Here is a 19944-nt window from a genome sequence, read left to right as displayed (position 1 = left end):
AATACAAACACAAGCACCTTTATGCATAGGATATTTTGTGCACTGAAGTTGGCCCCACCCACCAACTGCTCCACCACCTCCAATTGGCTGTTAACTCTTGGGTGTCCAATCAGGTCAGAGGGCACAGATGGTGACCTCCACCCCCTCTTCTCTCAGACACAGGAAGCTTGGCTGTAACCTCGCTCTACTTACCCTTGTTTGCTCTTTCCGAACAATAAATCAGCCTTTAATCTGAGAGAAGTGCAGTCAAAAGAGTCTTTGCACAAACTAAAGCTACAGCAGATTAGTCACATGGCAGCCTGCTGGTCCTTGGTAAATGTGAGCAGAGCTTAGCTTCCAATAAGCTTTCTGTACAGTGGGTTTCATTTTATGAAATATCATAGCTGAACTGGAAGTTTAATCCATGGTTTTTGAGTTCGGAAGAAGGGAACTGCTGAGACATTGTCCATTTCCCCAAAAAAGGCAAACGGTAATTATGAACAGAAACAGGCACAGCAACTTCAAGCTACAGGTGAAAGGCAAACTATAACTGCAATGCCCTCTAGTGGTCAGGTGGTCAACTTCCAGTAGCATGGTGCAAAGGCAGCAGACCACTTGTCACTGATGGTTAAAATTTACATTAGAAATGCACTGTTTCTCTGATATAGTCATAGGCTGAAACTTGAAAAGAGAAATTTTATTATACTAACAATCCCCTCTCCCACCCATAGTTTTCATATGTATTAAAAAAAAAAGAACAAGTCCTGGGGTGGTGCAGATTGTGTAAAAATGGCAGAAACTTCTCCAGCTCCCACCCCTTGCTGGGAGAGCTCAGCCCCTCTTCATGACCACTCCCACTGTAAACATGGCAAACAAGAGAAGAAGAACAGAGCAAAGTGTCCTGGCTGTGAAACTTTGTGTGCTTCTGAATGAAAAAGCAAAGCCAGCAGCATCAGTAAAAGTCCATCTGAAGCATCTGTAGCTTCCAGACACTGCGATGAGGGCTGGGAAGCACATGCTCAGAGGTTCAGTGGGTTCAAGCGGAGGTTTTGGTGCATGGCTGAGCCAAGTGTGCGCTGTAGTACGGAGACATCGAGCAATCACTCTGACATCCCGAACAGATTACGGGTTACTCACCAGGTGCGGGTCCAGGAAAGATTGAGAACACTTTGGAATGCAACCCATCAGGGTAGCAAGACTACTCAACATTTAACATTCAGTATGCATCAGTCATTGGCAGAGAATATGGGCATTAACAATTTGTGAACAAAATGCCTAACAGGTACTCATTTGTGTAACAGATCATAATAGGCCCTAGATATTAAAATAGCAGGTCGCAAGAGGGTGACTAGCAACAGACCACCGACTCAAGAGCGAAAAGCCGACTCACATGGAGGTCAATACAGAAATGTGCCCCAACAACAGGACGCAACTTTGGGAGGGCACTGAGTAGGAATCCCACTGACGGCAGACTGAGCACAAATAAGGCAAGTGAATACAGAACTGTTTGTCACAGTACACTATTCGCGTAAACAGGAAAAGTCACATCAAACAGTGTCTCCTCAGAGCCTAACTGTACGTTTCTTCTTGAGGTTAAAAACTTGCGTGTCATTTCCAAATGGTTCAAGCAACCGTTTCGCCTCGGGAAACATGTGGCTTGCGGTCTGATCGATTTTGGCACGCTCCGTTGCAGATCATGCTGCTTTCCAGCCAAAATCCTAAATGCCAAATAGTATGTTCGCCAAAGTCACACTAAAGAGGTCCTTTAGTTCCAGGAAGTCATGAATGAAGTGAGCAAACACAACCAATGAAAAAGCTGACGTGACGGCAGCGGATGCTACAGGGGCCGTACGGAAAGTCACTTCTATAAAAACAAACCACACCCACTGGTCTTTCAACTCTTCCTCCATTTGTAGTCCCCTATTGTTATGCCTGATCTTTATAGAGGGATATAAACAAACAAAAAAAAGGAAAAAAAATGGCTGCTGTGTTGTAAGAATAGACCAGTTTCCACTTGTTGGCCTCTCTCTGTTCCTCCCAATGTTACAGGGCCTTCTTCACTCAGACCTCCCAGGCCAGGCTAACGGGTGGCTCCTCTCAGCAGCTCAGGCCTCTGCAGACCCTTGTAGACCTTCATCTTGCCTGCCCCACTGAGCTCGAAGCTATAGTCTGAAGTGATGTAGGGCTTCTCCCCCTGGACTCCAGGCTGGAAAATAAAGGGCTAAGTGACTGAGAATGACGCACTTATACAGACAACAAGCAATGAAAGCGATGCAAGTGTATACAGACACAGAGCATGTGTATGAACACATGACAGCTGACTCAGCTGGCAGTCATAAGTGCGTCAGACAAATTTACTCATGATGCAGACAAGCCACGACACTCATGCGTGTAGTCACAGGCCCTGACAGAGAACACCCAACCAAATCAACACAGAAAAGTATGGTATGTAAACCAGCTCACCTGTTCACTAATGCAGCCACTCAATAAGTGGAACACATTCACATGTCACTTTGCAATGATATTATGCAGATCAACAGCTCAGTAAAAAAAAAACAAAAACACACAGTAACAGTGAGAAGTGTCAGTACGCTTGGACTAACTGGCCAATACTTTCAACAGACAAACTGGACAGAGAAGTGAAAACAAAGCAACCCACAAATGTCCTACATTGCTGAACTAGAATACAGGGTAGCTCAATCCTCCTCAAACTTAACAGAATGCCTCATGAGAAAAACTGTTTCCAGCAAGTGATCTACATCAAAGTGGCTTTTCTTTTATTAGATCCAGAGTCAGTAAAAGGGCTAGCAAAATCATTCTAGACCCCTCACATCCAGGCCACTTCCTCTTCGAACCCTTGCCATCTGGCCGGCGCTACAGAGCACCGAGCACCAGGACAGCCAGGCATAAGAAAAGTTTCTTTCCTCAGGCCATCTACCTCATGAACACCTAAATCTCTCCCCTAGAGAGTAAACTGTGCAATACATAATGCTATTTATATTTATAACTATTTATCACATATCTCTTACTCACACTCCCTTGCATTTGTGTCTAGTGACTATTTTTGTATATCGGGTACTTTATATTTTTAAATATTTTTTATCCCTTGCTCACATACTCTATCTTCTCACCTGTCTTGTCACTGTCATTCTGTCTGTGCTGTGGTAGTTCCTGTCATCAAGACAAATTCCTTTTATGTGCGAACATACTTGGCAATAAAGCTCGTTCTGATTCTGATTCTTTTGACAGCAAGGACAGATGAACAGTGCCCTCGGTACACAGACAGTTGCCCCTCACCTGTGCTTTCAGAAGGTTATGGGGCAACGCGATTCCGCCCAGCAACAGGCAGTTGACCTGCCGCAAGACGGAGGGCACCACGGGAGTCACCAGGAAGAGCAGCCCCCGAGTCATGTCTACCCCACGCAGGACACCTGAGAGGAACACATAGTTCAATCAAACAAATCACATCACAGGTACTGTGTTTGAGAACTTGAGGCAAGTAGGTAAAACACTGGCTTTAAAGTGTATTTCACTGTATTTTTACTTAGGTAATTAGCAAAATGTCAACGAGGGTTAGCCCCTTGAGCACTGTGAACATTTATCTATTCAGTTTCCCTCTCTCACAAACACGGGGTGATGGACGTGCAGTCATACGCACCAAAACCAACACATTTACAGATGGGTGTCTGAGAGAGCAGGACAGGGCCCCCAGTGCCTGCCACCTTCTCCCCCAAGCAGCAGAGAGCTACCAAGTTGCCGTTGGCAACATAGAGCACATGGGCAGGAGCGACCTCAGAGTGGGTCACCCGTAGAGCGACCGCCGATATGGGGACCTGCAGGGAAAGGGCAGGAACTGTGAGGCTTTTCACCTTCTAGGCACAACCATCACTGTAACTGGCTCCTATGCCAACAAGCTAGCATGAGTGTAGGAGGTCTAAATTACACTTTGTGTGCGTGTGTGTGTGTGCGTATGTGTGAATGAACTGAGTGTATGCCACTGCCCTGTGATGGAGTACCCTGTGCCATGGCCTATGTTTCCAGCAGAGGCTCTGGACCACTGTGTCCCTGCACTGAACACATGGTTGCTAACAATGAATGAATGAATGATTCAAACTGAGTGGCATCTGAAATGTTGCTGATATGTGTTGCTGTATGTTTCAGTGCTCTGCACAGGAACCGCCGGACCGGAACATTTCTCCAAATAAAGGAAAACGCAAATAATGAATAGCAATGAAAGCAACAACCATACAGCTTCAACCCTCTACAGAAATATGTTTTTTGAGCCTTCCATCAAGAGTGTGTCTGTCCTTGCCCATGGTGAAAATGCTCCATGTAGGGGAAGCTGGGGGTTGGAGGAACACTCTGATGGGTCTCACCTGGTAGGGATTGAAGCAGTGCAGGGGTCGTACAGGGCCGGGCCCAGAGGTTTGCAGCTGGCTGAAGTAGCCCAGCAGAGCCATGTCCCGGATGATGTTGCTGCGGTGGTACCTCCTGTAACAGAGCGAGACATCATAGGACGGCAGAACCAGAGCGCTGCAGTCCATAGAATTCTCAAAAACAAGTTTGCGGAACAGAACTGAGCGCACGCGCACGCACACACACACACACACACACACACACACACACACACACACACACACACACACACACACAGGTTTACATATGTAACGATGGACCAATTAGGCACAGAGCCCTGCTTAGTTGTATGGAGACATACATCAGACCACAAAGAGCTGGTTTATAAGGAGTTCCCACACTTGTGTTCAAGGAAGCACTGGTAGTTTGCCAAAAACTGATTTCTGCACACAATTCTGTCTCAGAACAAATCAGGATGTGAAAAAATTGCAATATTTGAGAATGTCAGTGACCCACAATGATGCTCTCCTGTGGTCAAAGGATACCGTTATTTAACAAAAAAGAAAAAAGTCCAAATTCCAGACATGTCAGACTTTTGTCATGTTTATGAAATACATCAGGTGCTATAAAACAGTTCTTCTGAGAGCGCTGATTGAAGTATAAAGGCCAAAGCAAAAAACGATGACAGAAAAACTGCTGCATCCTGTGGAACTGACAGAGGCTGCAGGAGCAGCGGAGGGTCACTAACATCTCTCTGATATCTCCGCCTTTAGTATCCACCTATTTTTTAAAGGCAGAACAACATGACAACTTTGCCTTGGTGTTTCATTAATCAGACGGATTGCAACAGTTTCCCTGTACTGGCCAGCCGGAATAACACATGACTGTGCAGAATGAAGTGCACATCAGCATCTTCTACTACGATTAGTAGGAACCACAGTGCTAGCAATGCAAGGCTGAAACAATCATGTGTGGTGAGCGCCACTTCCATGGAAAGTGCAAATGTCAAAGAAGAACAGAACCCAAAGACTGAGTAACACAGTATGAGGGCATTGGAAGGGATATGGGGAGTTCCTGGTTTTAAGTGAGTTGTAATCAGGGTTTTCATAAATCTATTGGAAAGTCACATCCTGTCATACATATTTAAGGGATAAATACATATTTAAGATGTTAAAGGTTTTTTGTTTGTACTTCTAAAATAGGAAATAACTGCCTTTGTACATTTCTCCTAAATACAATTACACATCTAAAGTACTGAGAAGATCATCAGAAGTTCACAATCACAGAAGAAATGGGAGTATAAATCTAGAGAACAAGTAGTGACATATCAAATTCAAGTCTATTGTACTTCTAAGTGCATATTAATTCTAAATATCATTATTGAACAAAAAATTCAATGTTCCTCAACTGGGAACTCGGGAATGAATTACACAAGAAGCACCATTAGACACAGCGAATCAGCAGGAAGAGAACTGGACCTGTCAAGAGTGACTCCGAAAATCTTACAAGTTATTTGTGGTGCCTGCTCCCTCAAACTCTGAGTGGACGCTGATCAGCACGTGACCCTGTGGTCCGAAGGGCTCCTCCATCTCTTGCCCTAGGCTGGGCGGTGCTGGAGGGCGGGTCTGCCAGCCGTGGGCAGACTGCAGGAAGATGGATGTGAGGGCAGGGCACTGAGTGGTGTCCCCATGGCTAAGCTGCACTACATGAGTCACGGAAAACAGCCGAATAAGATCCACCAGCAGCTGGAAGCCAAAACCTGCATGGGGAGAAAACAGTGATTAAAGCACCCCAACAAGGGGTTTAGTTTCTCCTTTGTGTGCTTGAAAGGACCAGCAGAACTGACCTTTGACCCAGCCCATGGTGTTGATGATGATGGCTGTCTCCCGAGTGTAGGAGCGCCACAGGAACTTGAGCGACTCCAGGTAACGGTCCAGGTCCCTCTCGCATGAGCTCTCACCAAAAAACACCATGTGCTGTGGGGTGTGCTGGTGGGTGAATGGGGCCCCTAGAATCCAAGACAGCAGACTGGCTCAACCCCATGCCAGACCAGGGCCAGTGCACTTTACTGTGATCAGTAGAACACCCACTTTGGAGGAACCGCATGTTCTCACGCACAGCGAACAATGTAGTCATGAGTTTAGTAACAGCGAAAACAAAAAGAAAAGCAATAACAAACCTGGATTGAGCAAATGATGTGACTGACTCAGCAGTTTCTGCTACAACATGACAATTCTGTTGCTGTCTTATACCAACTAACATAATAAAAACATCAGTTTCAAATGGGGGGAGGGGGGGGGGGGGAGTGGGTGGAGCCAGTGCCTCAGCACCTGGGCTGTGTCATGAGGGGTAGGTAGGACAGCAAGGTGTGAAACAGATGAGGCAGAGGGAGTACACACCCAGTAGTGGCTTGGTGACGGTGCATAAGGACAGGCAGCCAGGAGGGGTGAACTCTGTCTGACCCAGGTCACACTCCAGGTAGTCCACGCTGGAAGTGCTGTGGGCAAGCACAGGGTTCAACACAGTGGACACCCACTTTTTACAATACTGCAGCAGTACCGACTGAAGAAACACCAGTGTTATGGAGGAAGGACTCACTGGTTCAGCAGGGTGTTAATGAGGTGCCTGTTGAAAGTGGACTTTCCTGTGTTCTTGGCACCACACACCAGAATGATGGGACATCCATCAGACTCCTCTGTTAAGAAAGTTAAGCAAGTACGTCTTTATCCACAAACGTGAACATGGCAGCAGAAAAAAAAAAGACTACGATATACCACGTTATCAAATGGATCGTTAATGGAGTCGAAAAATCTCACTGCTTCTGAACTTTGAAAAACCACTCAATCCACTTTGAGGTGCGCGTTTACTGAAGTGCTCCCAGTAAACCGCTTAGTACAATGTAGAAAAGGCTCATTTAAAACTGAATATAACAAGACCACACTGATTAACAAGTCTGGTTCCAGAGTCCATGGAATGTGTAAAGGTAAGACCAACTGCATCTAGATGATACGTTTCCACCTCCTGAACCAGCTAGGGAATCTTTCCAGCCAGAGAGGTGATGCTGCTCATTCCCAAAGCCAGTTTCCCTTGTCACAGCCCAGTTTGTTGAGGACCGTGCCACACGACTGCCAATGGCTGTTATTGTACCCCACCCTGACCCTTTACCTTGAAGCTTAGCCCACAAGATGCTTTAAATAAAATAAAATAAAAAACCTCATTTATATAATTTCCAATAAGTACTACTGTAGCAAACCAACCAGAAGGAAAGACAAGGAAAAGGAATGCTGCCTTTGTCAAGTAAAGCAGGGGACATGCCAAGAAAATAAAGAAAAAGAATTGAGCAAAAACTGTGCCTTTTCTCATCTGCTTCACTAACCACAACATATCACACTTTGTTTTGACCAGTATAATTTGTTAGATGCATTACATGAGTCAAAGTGAGGTGAGAAGTATGGAAAAAATAGGCTATACAAGTTCATCTGTATCACTTAAATACACAGTTGACAAATATGGACACATTTCAAATATAAAACTCCACATCACAGGAACTAGCAACATTTAAGAACATGGTACATTTAACAAGAAGCTGCTGGCATACAAATTAATATTTAAAGGCTTCCTGATTGATTGGTATCAAAACAGAAAGACACCGAACCCCCAGGCAGCAAAATGCTTCACCTGCACAGGCATTGACAAGGGTTGTCAAAGCATTTCTGTAGCTCTGTGACGTCACCAGGCCGTGCCCACTGCCTCGTAGCGGGGTGAGACCGATGGCTGAAAGGGGGCAGTTCACAGCAGCCGACTGCAGCTTCAGCTCTCTCTGCCAACCAAAGACAAGAAAGGCTGTTGCTCTGAGCACATCTCTTTTTAACCTATTAAGATCGCGCTTATATGTGCGCAATGCTTGGTGCTTGAAAATAGCACATGCATGTTTTTCCATCCCAGGGGGAATGCAGGGAAGAAAAGGACAAGGCTGCGTGCTTACTGAGGTCAACGCAAACAGGTCATGGTACTCGGGCAGGCTGCTCAAAAACCGGGTCAGAGGGGTTTCCAGCGACTCCAGCAGGACCAGCGAGGACTCCGAGTTCACCTTGCTCTGCAGCCTCTTACGTGGTTCTGTGCAGGAACCCAACAGGAAAACAAACAAGAGAAGAACTGTGTCTAAATGTCACTATAGTTGCCTCTGTGATTTTCCATTATACATATTTTTTAAAACCTTACTGCAATTTAAAATAATTAAAAAAAAAAAAAAAAAAAAAAAAACCTTAAGTGTGTGAGGATCACCCAGTATCAAAATGGAACTGCTTATTTTCTTATAGCTGGTGACTCACTGGAAACCTGTCATTCACCCGTAAAGTCACTGCCCCTTGGCCCCATTACTGAGAAGTTTTGTGCTGAAACTAGCTGAAAATAATTTAAACAGCGTGGCAGTTTTCACATTTACATTATACGCTATATGTTGGAGAGTGAAAATCGAGAACTGGTGTATGGTCTGACCGCAGCCCGAACATCCCAAGCCAAAGCCAGCCATTACCTATAGACAGGTACTTGCGGATGACAGCTTTGGCCTCCAGACGACGCTCCTTTCTGCTCTTGGTGGAGGCGGAGGAGGTTTTCATGGCAGTGATTGTGAGGGGGCAGATTGTAGCAGGGGAAAAGATGGGGTAGGGCTGCTGACCCTCTTCAATGGTGAAGCCCAGCACTTCCACCCTCCCGTAGAGACATGTGAGCAAACATGTCCCCCGGAAGCACAAGCGCTGGTCAGGAGAGAGGGAAGGATTCACGAAAGCATTCATCAAAGATGCTGTATGTCCAGTCACAGCCGGTGCCTTTGGACTGCAAGGATTTAGAATTGAATCCCATGTCCTGCTGTAGAACCCTTGAGCAAAATACTTACCCAGCTGGTATTACTACCCTGCTGCATAAATGGGTAAATCTTTGCAAGTAGCATCGCAGAAAAGTGTCAGCTAAATGATTTAATGTAAATGAAAACAAACTCACCAGTTACATAACATGCTTAGTGTGGTGTCATCACAAAGTAATGCATTTCAATCAGCAAAATCAGATTAACCAAGATGAGCGGTTTTTCGGGAGTCTCTATGATGCGATTTCCCCCGAGGATCAATAAAGTATGTATCCCTCAAACCAAAGTTGTACATGCAATTTTCGACAGAGCTCGACTTGCACAGAGGAGTAGTACTGGGTACGAGTCGGGCTTACCTGCATTTTACTTTCCTTTAACGAAGGAAACTAAGGGAAACTTTTGGCACTTCTTTGCAGCAAAGACAATAAACCATCCCGAATTAAAACATGCAAGGTGTCAGAACGTTAAACTATGTTAAATTTTCACATTTTACACTGGATCTCAGTGTATTTCCTATCTTCTGATCACATCGCCAAGTTTTTTTTCCTATTTGGCAGTAGTAATAGTAGTAGTACTTGCAGCTGCAGTACTGAACACTACACATGACTCACACCTTCTATTGCAAATAAGTATTCACAGTGTCACTTTGAGAAAGAAAGAAAAAAAAACCACCAGAAGATACTCATACCTAGTCAATCGGTTCTGAAGAAGGCTGCAGAGTAACACACCTACAACACACTGCAAGATGCGAGGAACCAGCCCACCTACCTGTCCTTGGTGCAAAACAAGCAGTGTCCGGTTGTGAACGGGGTCCCGCTCGGCGTGGTACTGGGGCGGCTCTTCATCCTTGCCGTCAGGCTGCAAGCTGAACGGGCGTTCCGTGTCGTTCCGCAGCACCGACAAGGCAAAAGAGCTCCAGGCGCGTGTTTCCTCAGAGCTCATCTCCAGCTGGGTCTCATCCTCCACGCCCCCATTGGAGTGAGCGTGCGAGACGGCCCAGCTGCTGAACCTCGCCTCACGCCCCTGCAGAGACCCCAACTTACGGGGACCACTTTTCAGCCTCTTCAGACTTGGCTCTCTCTGGCTGCCAAGTTGCTGGTACTTCCTGGCCAGGGCTGTGCTGGGACTCGCCGTGCAGTTGTCCGAACTCAGCGTGCCCGCACGGTGGTTCAGCAGCTGCTTCTTCGTCTTCTTGGCTTTCCTCGCCTCGCCAGGCTGCCGCCCCCTGGCCTTAGCGCTGCCGTTGGGCACTTTCATGTTGATCCACCGCTCTCCGCCGATCAAACGTCACTTCTGCTTCATGTTGAAACATTCACAAAGGACACCTTAAGAGAAGCATGTCAAAATATAGCATAGCGCTACACAGGACATACAATATATCGGAAATATTCCGATACCCGAGGCAATTCAGTCTCCAGTCTGTTTTGCACTCTTAACAACTCTCTCTGTTTCAGGTACTTGAATGTATACTTTGAGGTGTATATTACTTTTGAGAACAGTGTCTGTACAGTGGTTATAAAAACATAAACAACATTCTGAGGGTGTGGGGGTGCGGTGGGTTTGACGGGGTCCTGCTCTCCGGTGGGTCTGGGGTTCAAGTCCCGCTTGGGGTGCCTTGTGATGGACTGGAGTCCCGTCCTGGGTACATCCCCTCCCCTTCAAGCCTTACGCCCTGTGTTACCGGGTTAGGCTCCGGCTCCCGGCGACCCCGCATGGGACAAGCGGTTTCAGACGATGTGTATGTGTGTGTGTGTGTGAGATGCATTCTGAGGGTTTCAGAGCAGATCGATAGTGTGGAGATGAATCTAAAATATCTTCCCTCAATCATAAAACATATCCTTTATCGATAGTAACTCCGCAGTCAGTTTAGGCATCAGCTCCAAATTCTGAGCAACTTACATGACTATAAATACAGTATTAAAAACGGAGGATTATCGCTTTGTGTACATTGTCATTACAATAGTGTCAACAAACCCAAAAAGTGCCTACACACAAACAAAACAGGGCTTGACTAGCAAAGATTTTTTTTTTGTACTTCAGTTATTAGTAACTAGACTGAAAGCAACAGTGGCAGGGATTATCCATGTGTTTTTAATTTGAAAAAAAGCATAATTTTTGGCAAAATTAGCTAGCAGTTATCCATCCACGGCATGATTAGATTCTACACAACAAGTAGAGCCATGGCATGAGTTCCCATCAGTTTCCAGAGATGAAATTTGAAATGGTGGAATACAACACCCTAATTTACCGCAATACAAAGCTAAATGCTTATTATTTCAAGAAAAAGAGAGGGGTCCAGGGGACGAGAACATGGCTGTGTGTGCGCTGTGCACGGGGACGGTTACCAAGGCGACAAGAAAGGCAAAATAAATAGCCGTCAAAATCATTTTTAAAATGCGGGATTTTTACCGGCCGCACTGATTCCAGCAGTTCCGCTCCAAGGGTCATTTTTTATTACACATGATTTATTACTTGTTGGTCGCTGGAGCGCTCCGCATACGACTTGTCACGCTAGTGATGCGCGTGAGGAGCACGCGGCTTGGCGACACACACACGCGCGTGCAGCTCTCGCGCCGGAGTGCGTGCACGGCACCCACCTTACTTAGGCTTAGCGCGATCGTGCTGCAACGAGCGTAGGGATCTTAGCACTGTTTTGTTGTCAAATATCGCATCACCTGCGGAAAACCCCTTACCTCATTCAGTCTAGCTAGTGTCACGTTCAGCATCTGTGGTTTCGTTCAACAAATACGCTGCTCGTGAGAACTGAAGCAGCGACGTAAAGCCCTAGATGTGCTGTTTTGTCTGGTTTCTCTCCAGCTCCACTCACCCCATGTGCAACGCGGCCGTGGCGCCCACACGATTTGTTTGGCCAACTAACACCGTCCCCTCTCTCTCGCTCGCTCCTCGTCTCCGTTGTCGGCTAAACGCCACAGATAAACACGCTCTCCCCGACCTTCAAAAGACGAAGTCAGCTGGGAATTCGTACTCCACAGTTTGAAAGCGAAAACTTTTTTTAAAAAATGATGATTTTGAGGAATGTCGTCCGAGAGCACCGCCTGCGCAGAGAAAACTGGATGGACTGAGAAAAACCTTCCCAGAGTTTCTGCGGCACCTCGTGCATTCGTAGCAGCGCCCCCTATTGGTTGACGACTCATGAGCCCTGTGTTGATGACCTCGAGAACAATGTGAGAAGCTGAATTCTAAAAAAATGGACGAAATTACCCATTTAATGAACAATATAGACAAGCATGTATCGGTTCATATTAACAATGTTTCATCGTGACATAATTGTGACAACAGCTGATCATGTAATAAAATTTGAGTGACTAAGTCTTAACCGCAAAGGAGGAACGTTCTGGCGCAGCGGGTTTGCCTGTTCCTGCTCTCTGGCAGGTCTGGGGTTCGAGTCCCGCTTGGGTGCCGTGCGACGGACTAGCGTCCCGTCCTGGGTGTGTCCCCTTGCGCCCTGTGTTGCCGGGCTAGGCTCCGGCTCACCGCAACCCCGCTCGGGATACGCTGTTTCAGACAGGGTGTGTATGTGCAGTTAACCGCACCACTTCACAACTTATATTAAGCAGCTGCAGGAGCTTCGGCATCCGACACGTCACATCCGGTCCCCGCTCCAATATGGCTTCCTATATTGTCGAAAAAAGTAATTCATGATATCTACAGAAAAATTAAATATTCATCTTTTAAGAGGCCCATTAAGTTTATTGGCTAAAAAACGAGTGCCCTCCGTACCTAGCAGAATAAGGTAAGTGTCCATCACCGCAGTGGTTTCACTCCCTAAATCGAGAGCTAAGGGAGCGTCTTTAAAAACATCGATTCGATCGTAAACGTGGAGATGATTGTGGTCAGGTATCCTCTATAACCATGTCTCGGTTTTTACTGAGTGCATCAACTGCAGTTTCATATTCTTGTACAATCACTAAGAATATTTTACCGAATATGTGAGATCACACGTGGGTCGCGATAATTTCAGATATGTTTAAAAAACAACTTCGCGAGCCCTACGAAATGTGTGTGTGTGTGTTTCACCTGCACTTACACAAGTTCTTGGAATAAGTGGTGAAATGCATGTTTTAAAACTGTAAATATCACGATATATATTGAATTGAAGTGGCTAACTACATAACGTGGATTCGGCGAAGGTAAATCATTTATCTGCTTATGCTGCATTCATTCACGATGGAGTGTTACGATCCTAGATGTGGGTGAGGATTTATTTCGTGGGTGTTAATCTGAGGTAAAAACGCGCGCGCGCGCGCTCGCGCGGTTGTGTAAATATTGTCAGGTGGAAGATCGCCGGCGAGTCCTGCTGCAGCCGATAGGGGGCGCTCATGGCTCCTGTGGAGGAATCGCATGCCCAGCGCGTCCTGTCCTCCCTCAACCGGCAGAGGGCGCTGGGGAGGTTCTGCGACGCTGCGCTCAGCACTGGGGGCGGGAAGGTGTTCCCGGTTCACCGCAGCGTGTTGGCGTGCTTCAGCGAGCTGTTCGAGGATCCCGGCGGCAGCGCGGCTCAGCGCGCGGAGCTCGCTCTGCCCGAGGATTGCCCCGCTAAGGGGCTCGAGCTTCTGCTCGACTTCATCTACACCGGGGAGCTGAGCCTGGACGCTGCCAACCTCGAACAAGTGCGACGCGCCGCCGCCAGCCTCTCCGTTCCCGACGCGCTGGACATGTGCCGGGAATTCGCCAGCGAGGGGAGCCGGCACGCGGGGCGCTGCGGCGAGCAACTCGAGGCAGGCGCTGAGGATGAGCGTCCTCGCACCCGGCTTCCAGAAGACGCCTCCGGGCCCGAGAGCGGGGTTACGGAGAAGCCCGGGTCCCGGCCGGCGGCCCGACCGAGGCCCAAAACCACCAGCTGTTTACTCAAGCAGTTGATCCCCAGCCCTGCCGCGAGGCTCGTCTCCGCCTCGGCTGCGACCACCACTCGGTCGGGCCGCAGGGTCAGGGGCCCCAGCCGCCTGCTCGGAGAAAGCCCCGCCACACCCGCCAGGGAGGTGGAGCCAGGAGTGTCGGAGGCCAAGCGTGGCACCGAAGGAGAAGGCGAGGCCTGCGAGCGGCATGTGAAGGAAACTGCGGTAAAGAGAGAACGGAGCTCTGATCGTGTCCTAATGTGTGGCGGGAGGTCAGGCCCAGTGCTGAAGGTTCCCGAAAAGGCAGTTTGTTTACATTTGTGTTCACTTCTTTAGCAGACACTTTCCCCAGTGGGACTTTAGAGAGCGCAAACAAAAGTGCATCAGCTACAGACGAAGAGCTTTAGACACAAACGCGGGATTATCGACTCACAGCTTGTTTTGCTGGTACGTGTCACTCACTCAGCTACCTATAGAGGTGACTTTTGAGTGACAGACACATAATCGTAGTAGTTTTTATTGGACTCATTCGTGTGGCTGTGAGCAGATCAGGAGAGAAATGGTCTGAAAGAGACTGGATTTGAGCTGCTTATTAAATGGTGTGAGGGATTCAGCAGTTTTGAGGGACAATCGGGACCCAGACTGGGCTGCAGGAATTGATGCAGTCCTGTAGGTCTTGTAGTTCGCTACCATCTCCCCACTATTTAACAGGGGCTGTCGACCGAGGAGCTGAGCAATGACCATGAAGATGAAGATGGCGGCGAGCTGGAGGTTCTGCCTGATGACACTGACGAGGAGTATCTCCCTCACGCCCCACCCAGCACCTCCATGACATCGCAGCGGGTCAAGCGCAGGGTTCGAGGCAAAGCCGTCAACAAGGAGAACGGCGAAGGAGCAGCGAGGGATTCCAAAAGGAGCTCAGTACAGTGTCCTACCTGCCAAAAGACCTTCCTCAGCAAGTACTACCTCAAAGTGCACAACCGGTGAGCTTCCTGACGTTCACATTTGTGAATCAGAAACTCTGAGACTTTTTCCCAAATCCACATACAATGTTAAGGCACTTTTACTTCCACTCATTCATTTAGCAGATGCTTTTCCCCAAAGCGGTGCGCACAACTCGGAGTAAACAGGAGGACGCGGGATTCTCGGATCACAGTCGGTCTGTTCAACACCGCGGTTTTATCCGGCGCACGTCACACCAGCAGCTTTATATGGAATTAATAGGAAATGCAGAGGTGATTGTGAGAGATGATGTGATGGAGCCAGTTTATGGAGCGATTCGGAGTTCTGGAAGGAAGTGGGTCCCATTTACCTGTTTGTACAGCTGGGTCATTTTTTTGCATTCTTCTGCAAGAAGAAGGCAGAATTCGAACCTGTGTCCATCAGTGGCAAGGTGATGGCAATAATCACCATGCCCCTCGCTGCCCCTTATAATAAAGACTCAACTAGAGACAAATAATTGTAGCCCGAAGGGTGCCGATTCGAGCTCCAGGAGGAGTCCAGTTGAAGTAGTGATCCAAAACATTTATGTGCAAGAATATAGAAAATGTGAAATCTCTCATAAAGCTGTCAGAAGTAAAATCTGGTGACAGTGTGGTAAGATAGATGCCCTGCAGTTCACGATTCCCCTGTTGCCCTCCTGCTCGTCCAGGCGCCACACCGGGGAGAAGCCCTTTGAGTGCTCCAAGTGCGGGAAGTGCTACTACCGCAAGGAGAACCTGCTGGAGCACGAGGCGCGCAACTGCCTGAGCAGGACCGAGGTGGTGAGTCCCGTTTAGAGAAGCGATGCGCTGCTGCTGGTTCGTGTCCCTCGGTGTGACCGCTGTCTCTGTGCCCCCAGGTGTTCTCATGCAACCTGTGCCCCATGACTTTCCGCCGGCGTCTCGAACTGCGTCTCCATACGGTCACCCACACAGGAGAGATGCCCAACAAGGTGTGACCCTCTTGTCCTGCTGTCATGCGCTGGTGTGTGACTGTCCCCGGACACCAAAAGAAGTAGCACATATATATGTAGAATTATTGTAGTTTACTGTAATGTGGAACATGCATTGTGCCTGTGTTTTGGATTTGATCACATTCGTATTAAAAATTTATTCTTTAGGTGCTCCTTTTCCCCAAAGTGACTTCCAGTGATTTACCCATTTATACAACAGGGTCATTTTTTACTGTGTCAGTTCAAGGTAAGTACCTTAATCAAGGGCACTACAGCAGGACGTGGGATTCAAACATGGATCCTTCCGCCTTGAAGACAGCAGCTCTAACCACTACGCCACCCATTAGCATAGTGGTTATAACATGAATATCAGCTCTAGGCAAATTGTATGAAGTCTTAATATCCACGTCAGTGTATCTCAGATGTTTTAAACTGGCACACCTGAGCACACTTGTCATCTGTTTGTTAGTGCACCTCATGCTCAGAACAGTTCATGCAGAAGAAGGACCTGAAGATTCACCTGATCAAAGTCCATGGTGCTCCAAAACCACATGCTGTGAGTGGCCCCCTGTCCCGTGATTTTAAAGTCTGCGCTATTCTTAAAACAATATAAATACTTGAGAACTAGTAGGAGTATTAAATAGTTTTAATATTCTTTCTTTTTTTATGTTTTTAGCACTTCTGGATTTCCTGCAACATTGATATAAATAAAATAAGCCATTGTCTCAACTGCAGTGGGCGCTCAGTGTTCCCCACTATTAGTGTCATTTGATCAAGTATAGCATGTATTTACATTTATTTAGCCGACACTTTTCTCCAAAGCGACTTACGGTGTTAAGCTACTTATTTACTCATTTATATAGCTGGGTAATTTCTATTACTGGAACAATGTTTAGGGTAAGTGCCTTACTAAAGAGTACAACAGCTGGAGGTGTGACCTGAACCTGTGACTTTTGGGTCCAAAGGCAGCAGGAGTGTTTTTCCAGGGATGATGTCACAGAAGTTGAGCCATGTGTTTATGATATGTGTGTGTGTGTTTATGAGACTCTTCTTTTCCCCCCCTCGTGTTGCAGTGCTCACTATGCCCCAAGTGCTTCCTGTCCCGCACTGAGCTCCGGCTGCACGAGGCCTCCAAGCACCGCGGGGAGAAGCTGTTTGTATGTGAAGAGTGCGGCCACCGGGCATCCAGCCGCAACGGCCTGCAGATGCACATCAAGGCCATCCACAGGTGTGTGTTTGCTTGTGCCTAGAGATTTGTTGATGAGCCTGGGACAGTGACACAGACCAGAGTGTGTGTCAGCTGTGGAGGGCTGGTGCGGCTTCAGCACGCGGTCGACTGGCTGTTTCACCATTCGGCCGACCTCCCCTCTACCCCCCAGGAATGAGCGGCCCTTCGTGTGCGAGTTCTGCAAACACGCATTCACCCAGAAGGCCAACCTTAACATGCATCTTCGCACACACACTGGGGAGAAGCCGTTCCAGTGTCACCTGTGCGGGAAGACATTCCGCACACAAGGTGAGTGAGTGTCTGCCTCATATATATACAGGTGGTCCCCGATTTACGATGGGGTTACGTTCCGCGAAACCCATCATAAGTCAAAAATGCATTTAATACACCACCGAACAAGTGCAGGTAGACAGATGTACAGTATTAGAGTATTAATGAAGGGAGACTGTCTTGTGATAACTAGTGTAAACTATTCAAGTGGTCATATCTGCTTTGCTCATATTTTAGCGTAGCGATAAGAAATCAGTTTTGGGGTTCAGAAACGCGTACAAAACCTTTACCAATAAGACTAATGGTAATTATGTTTCGACTTAAAGAGTTTGTGTTACAGGCGGTTTTCCGGGAAGGAATTTCCTTGGTAAAGCGGCAGAAGAATGTGCTGGGAAATGGGTATCTCCTACAGGAATGGCAGCTGCTCACAAACCGTGGGGAGGTGCTGGATATTGGCATGGCTTGTAGGAACACCAGAGAACACACACTCCCTCGCTTGCACGTTCCCCTTAGACATGATCAAATGTGTGTGCACGTGCTTCCCCACAGCCAGCTTGGACAAGCACCACCGCACCCACACGGGTGAGCGGCCCTTCCGCTGTGAATACTGCGACCAGCGCTTCACGGAGAAGGGTCCCCTGCTCCGTCACGTGGCCAGCAAGCACCAAGAGGGCCGGCCACACTACTGCCACATCTGCAGCAAGACTTTCAAGGGTAAGCAGGGATATCAGAGTGGCTACCCATAGTGCCCTTCTGTTGCATCAGTGGTACTCTCTGTTTCAGTTACAGGCAATACTGCTACATGAGGTTGACCATTTGGCAGATGCCTTTGCAGTTAGGCGATCAAGAGAAGGGGGTCAGAGAAAGATGTTTTGAAACCTTTCTTGAAGGCCGTTATCATTCTTAGCGGCTTTACCATAAGTACTATATCCGTTGTCAAGGTGGGGCCGCACGGTGGCACAGCGATTTTACTGGAGCAGTGGGTGAGATTCGAACCAGCAACCTCTGGATCAAAAGTTAACAGCTCTAACACTGCCAGGTGCCCTGTTGTGCAAGTGGTGGAAGGGTGTGGGTTTATAACCTGGGTGGCATGGTAGCACAGCAAGTAGCGCTGCTGTCTCACAGCACCTGTCTGGTGCGAGAGGATGTGGGTTCGATCTCTGCTCGTTCTGTGTGGAGTTTGCATGTTCTCCCTGTGTCTGTGTGGGTTTCCTCCCAAAGACATGCTCTTCACCCCTAGTGTGTATGTGTGTGTGTGTGTGTGTGTGTGTTCCACTGATGTATGGATGCGTGACCCATTGTAAGTAGTGTATCTAGCAGTGTCAGTTACCTTGGAGAATAAGGTGTGTGGGCTGACAACAATACATAGTATCCGTTGGTAGTTGCTTTAGAGAAAAGCATCTGCTAAAATAAATTTTAAATTTAATACTGCTAATGAAAGAAGTTGGAGAAGAAATCCAAATGCAGCCTTTTGTATTTTTGTCTCTCGAAAGCCATCGAGCAGCTGCGGGTCCACGTGCGGCGCCACAAAGGCATGCGCAAGTTCGAATGTACGGAGTGCGGTTACAAGTTCACCAGACAGGTATGTGACATGTGTCGAGCGCTTGGGCGCCCTGCCCTGGCCAGTCGGCAGGTGCGGCGTGGGGTCTGTGCTGAGGCAGCCGTCATTCGGGACCGTTCCTCTCCCTCTGTCCAGGCCCACTTACGACGGCACTCCCAGATCCACAACCGCGTGGAGAACTACAACCCGCGGCAGAGGCGGCTGCGCAATCTGGTGGTGGATGACGAGAAGGCGACCGGTAGCTCACTGACCCCTGAGGCGGAAGGCCCGCCGCCGGGCGACATCATCAACGTTATGATTCAGCCAGATGCCATCATGGTGGAGGAGGTGGTTTCCAGTCAAGGGGCCAGCTCTGGGGATGGGGAAAGGGAGGAAGAGGAGGAGCCCGGCTTCCCTGTGGCCGACGTGATGGAGCAGACACTCCTGGTGAGCGGGGCCTATCCCATTCACGACTCCTCCGTGGTGACCGAGGAGCTGGTGGAGGACGGGCCGCCGGAGAAGGGCTGAGGACAGACGCTGCCCTCCGACTCCAAATGGAGCCAAACACTCCACACGTGGGCTTATACAGAAGAAGTTTTTTTAACACACTGATCTGATTGACATACTTTATCTGAAACTTTAATGGAAAATGTTGCTGGTCAGCGTGATGATGAAATGATTTGTCTGCAGACTGATTAAATTTACATTGCGAAGCTTGGAGCCTTAGAGCTTCGTCATAGCCGTAAGCACAGAGAGGGAAACCAGATGGAAGTCCTGCCTGCAGCTTTTATTGAGTGATCGTTCTGTAAACATCGCTTTTCCACCTATTACACAGATGGTCAACAAGGCAGCAAAACAAAGGTAGATTAAAGAAACTTCAAAAAAAGCATGAATGATTCATATTAAACTGCTACTGCA

At 47.9% G+C, this 19944-nt stretch overlaps 2 protein-coding genes across 7 annotated transcripts; one reads left to right on the top strand and one right to left on the bottom strand.

Annotated features, from left to right (window-relative positions):
- Positions 1-704: 704 nt before the first annotated feature.
- Positions 705-12567, bottom strand: nol9 (nucleolar protein 9). Of its 6 annotated transcripts, none has more exons than XM_018760396.2 (13): positions 12027-12567; positions 9968-10524; positions 8870-9092; positions 8321-8451; positions 8014-8155; positions 6934-7030; positions 6735-6832; positions 6182-6343; positions 5842-6094; positions 4356-4470; positions 3638-3812; positions 3277-3410; positions 705-2185 (listed from the first exon to the last, which is right to left on the bottom strand). In XM_018760396.2, exons 2-13 carry the CDS (start codon positions 10454-10456, stop codon positions 2060-2062), a joined length of 2145 nt encoding a protein of 714 aa, XP_018615912.2. In that variant the 5' UTR covers positions 10457-10524; positions 12027-12567; the 3' UTR covers positions 705-2059. The 6 variants fall into 6 exon arrangements, with proteins under 6 accessions (XP_018615912.2, XP_018615915.2, XP_018615911.2 ...); XM_018760399.2 differs by having other exon boundaries at positions 9968-10495; XM_018760395.2 differs by having other exon boundaries at positions 9968-10492.
- A 246-nt stretch (positions 12568-12813) lies between these two features.
- zbtb48 (zinc finger and BTB domain containing 48) lies at positions 12814-19912 on the top strand. Its single transcript, XM_018760404.2, has 11 exons — positions 12814-12953; positions 13494-14280; positions 14767-15038; positions 15707-15818; positions 15896-15988; positions 16458-16544; positions 17062-17216; positions 17368-17504; positions 18036-18200; positions 18980-19068; positions 19183-19912. The coding sequence occupies exons 2-11, from the start codon at positions 13540-13542 to the stop codon at positions 19552-19554; spliced, it is 2223 nt and encodes a 740-aa protein (XP_018615920.2). The 5' UTR covers positions 12814-12953; positions 13494-13539; the 3' UTR covers positions 19555-19912.
- The last annotated feature ends 32 nt before the right edge of the window (positions 19913-19944 follow it).

This window comes from Scleropages formosus, chromosome 19, assembly GCF_900964775.1.
Source record: "Scleropages formosus chromosome 19, fSclFor1.1, whole genome shotgun sequence".
NCBI lineage: Eukaryota > Metazoa > Chordata > Actinopteri > Osteoglossiformes > Osteoglossidae > Scleropages > Scleropages formosus.
The sequence above is the reverse complement of the archived record's forward strand: the minus strand, read 5'-3'. Positions and strand labels throughout refer to the sequence as shown.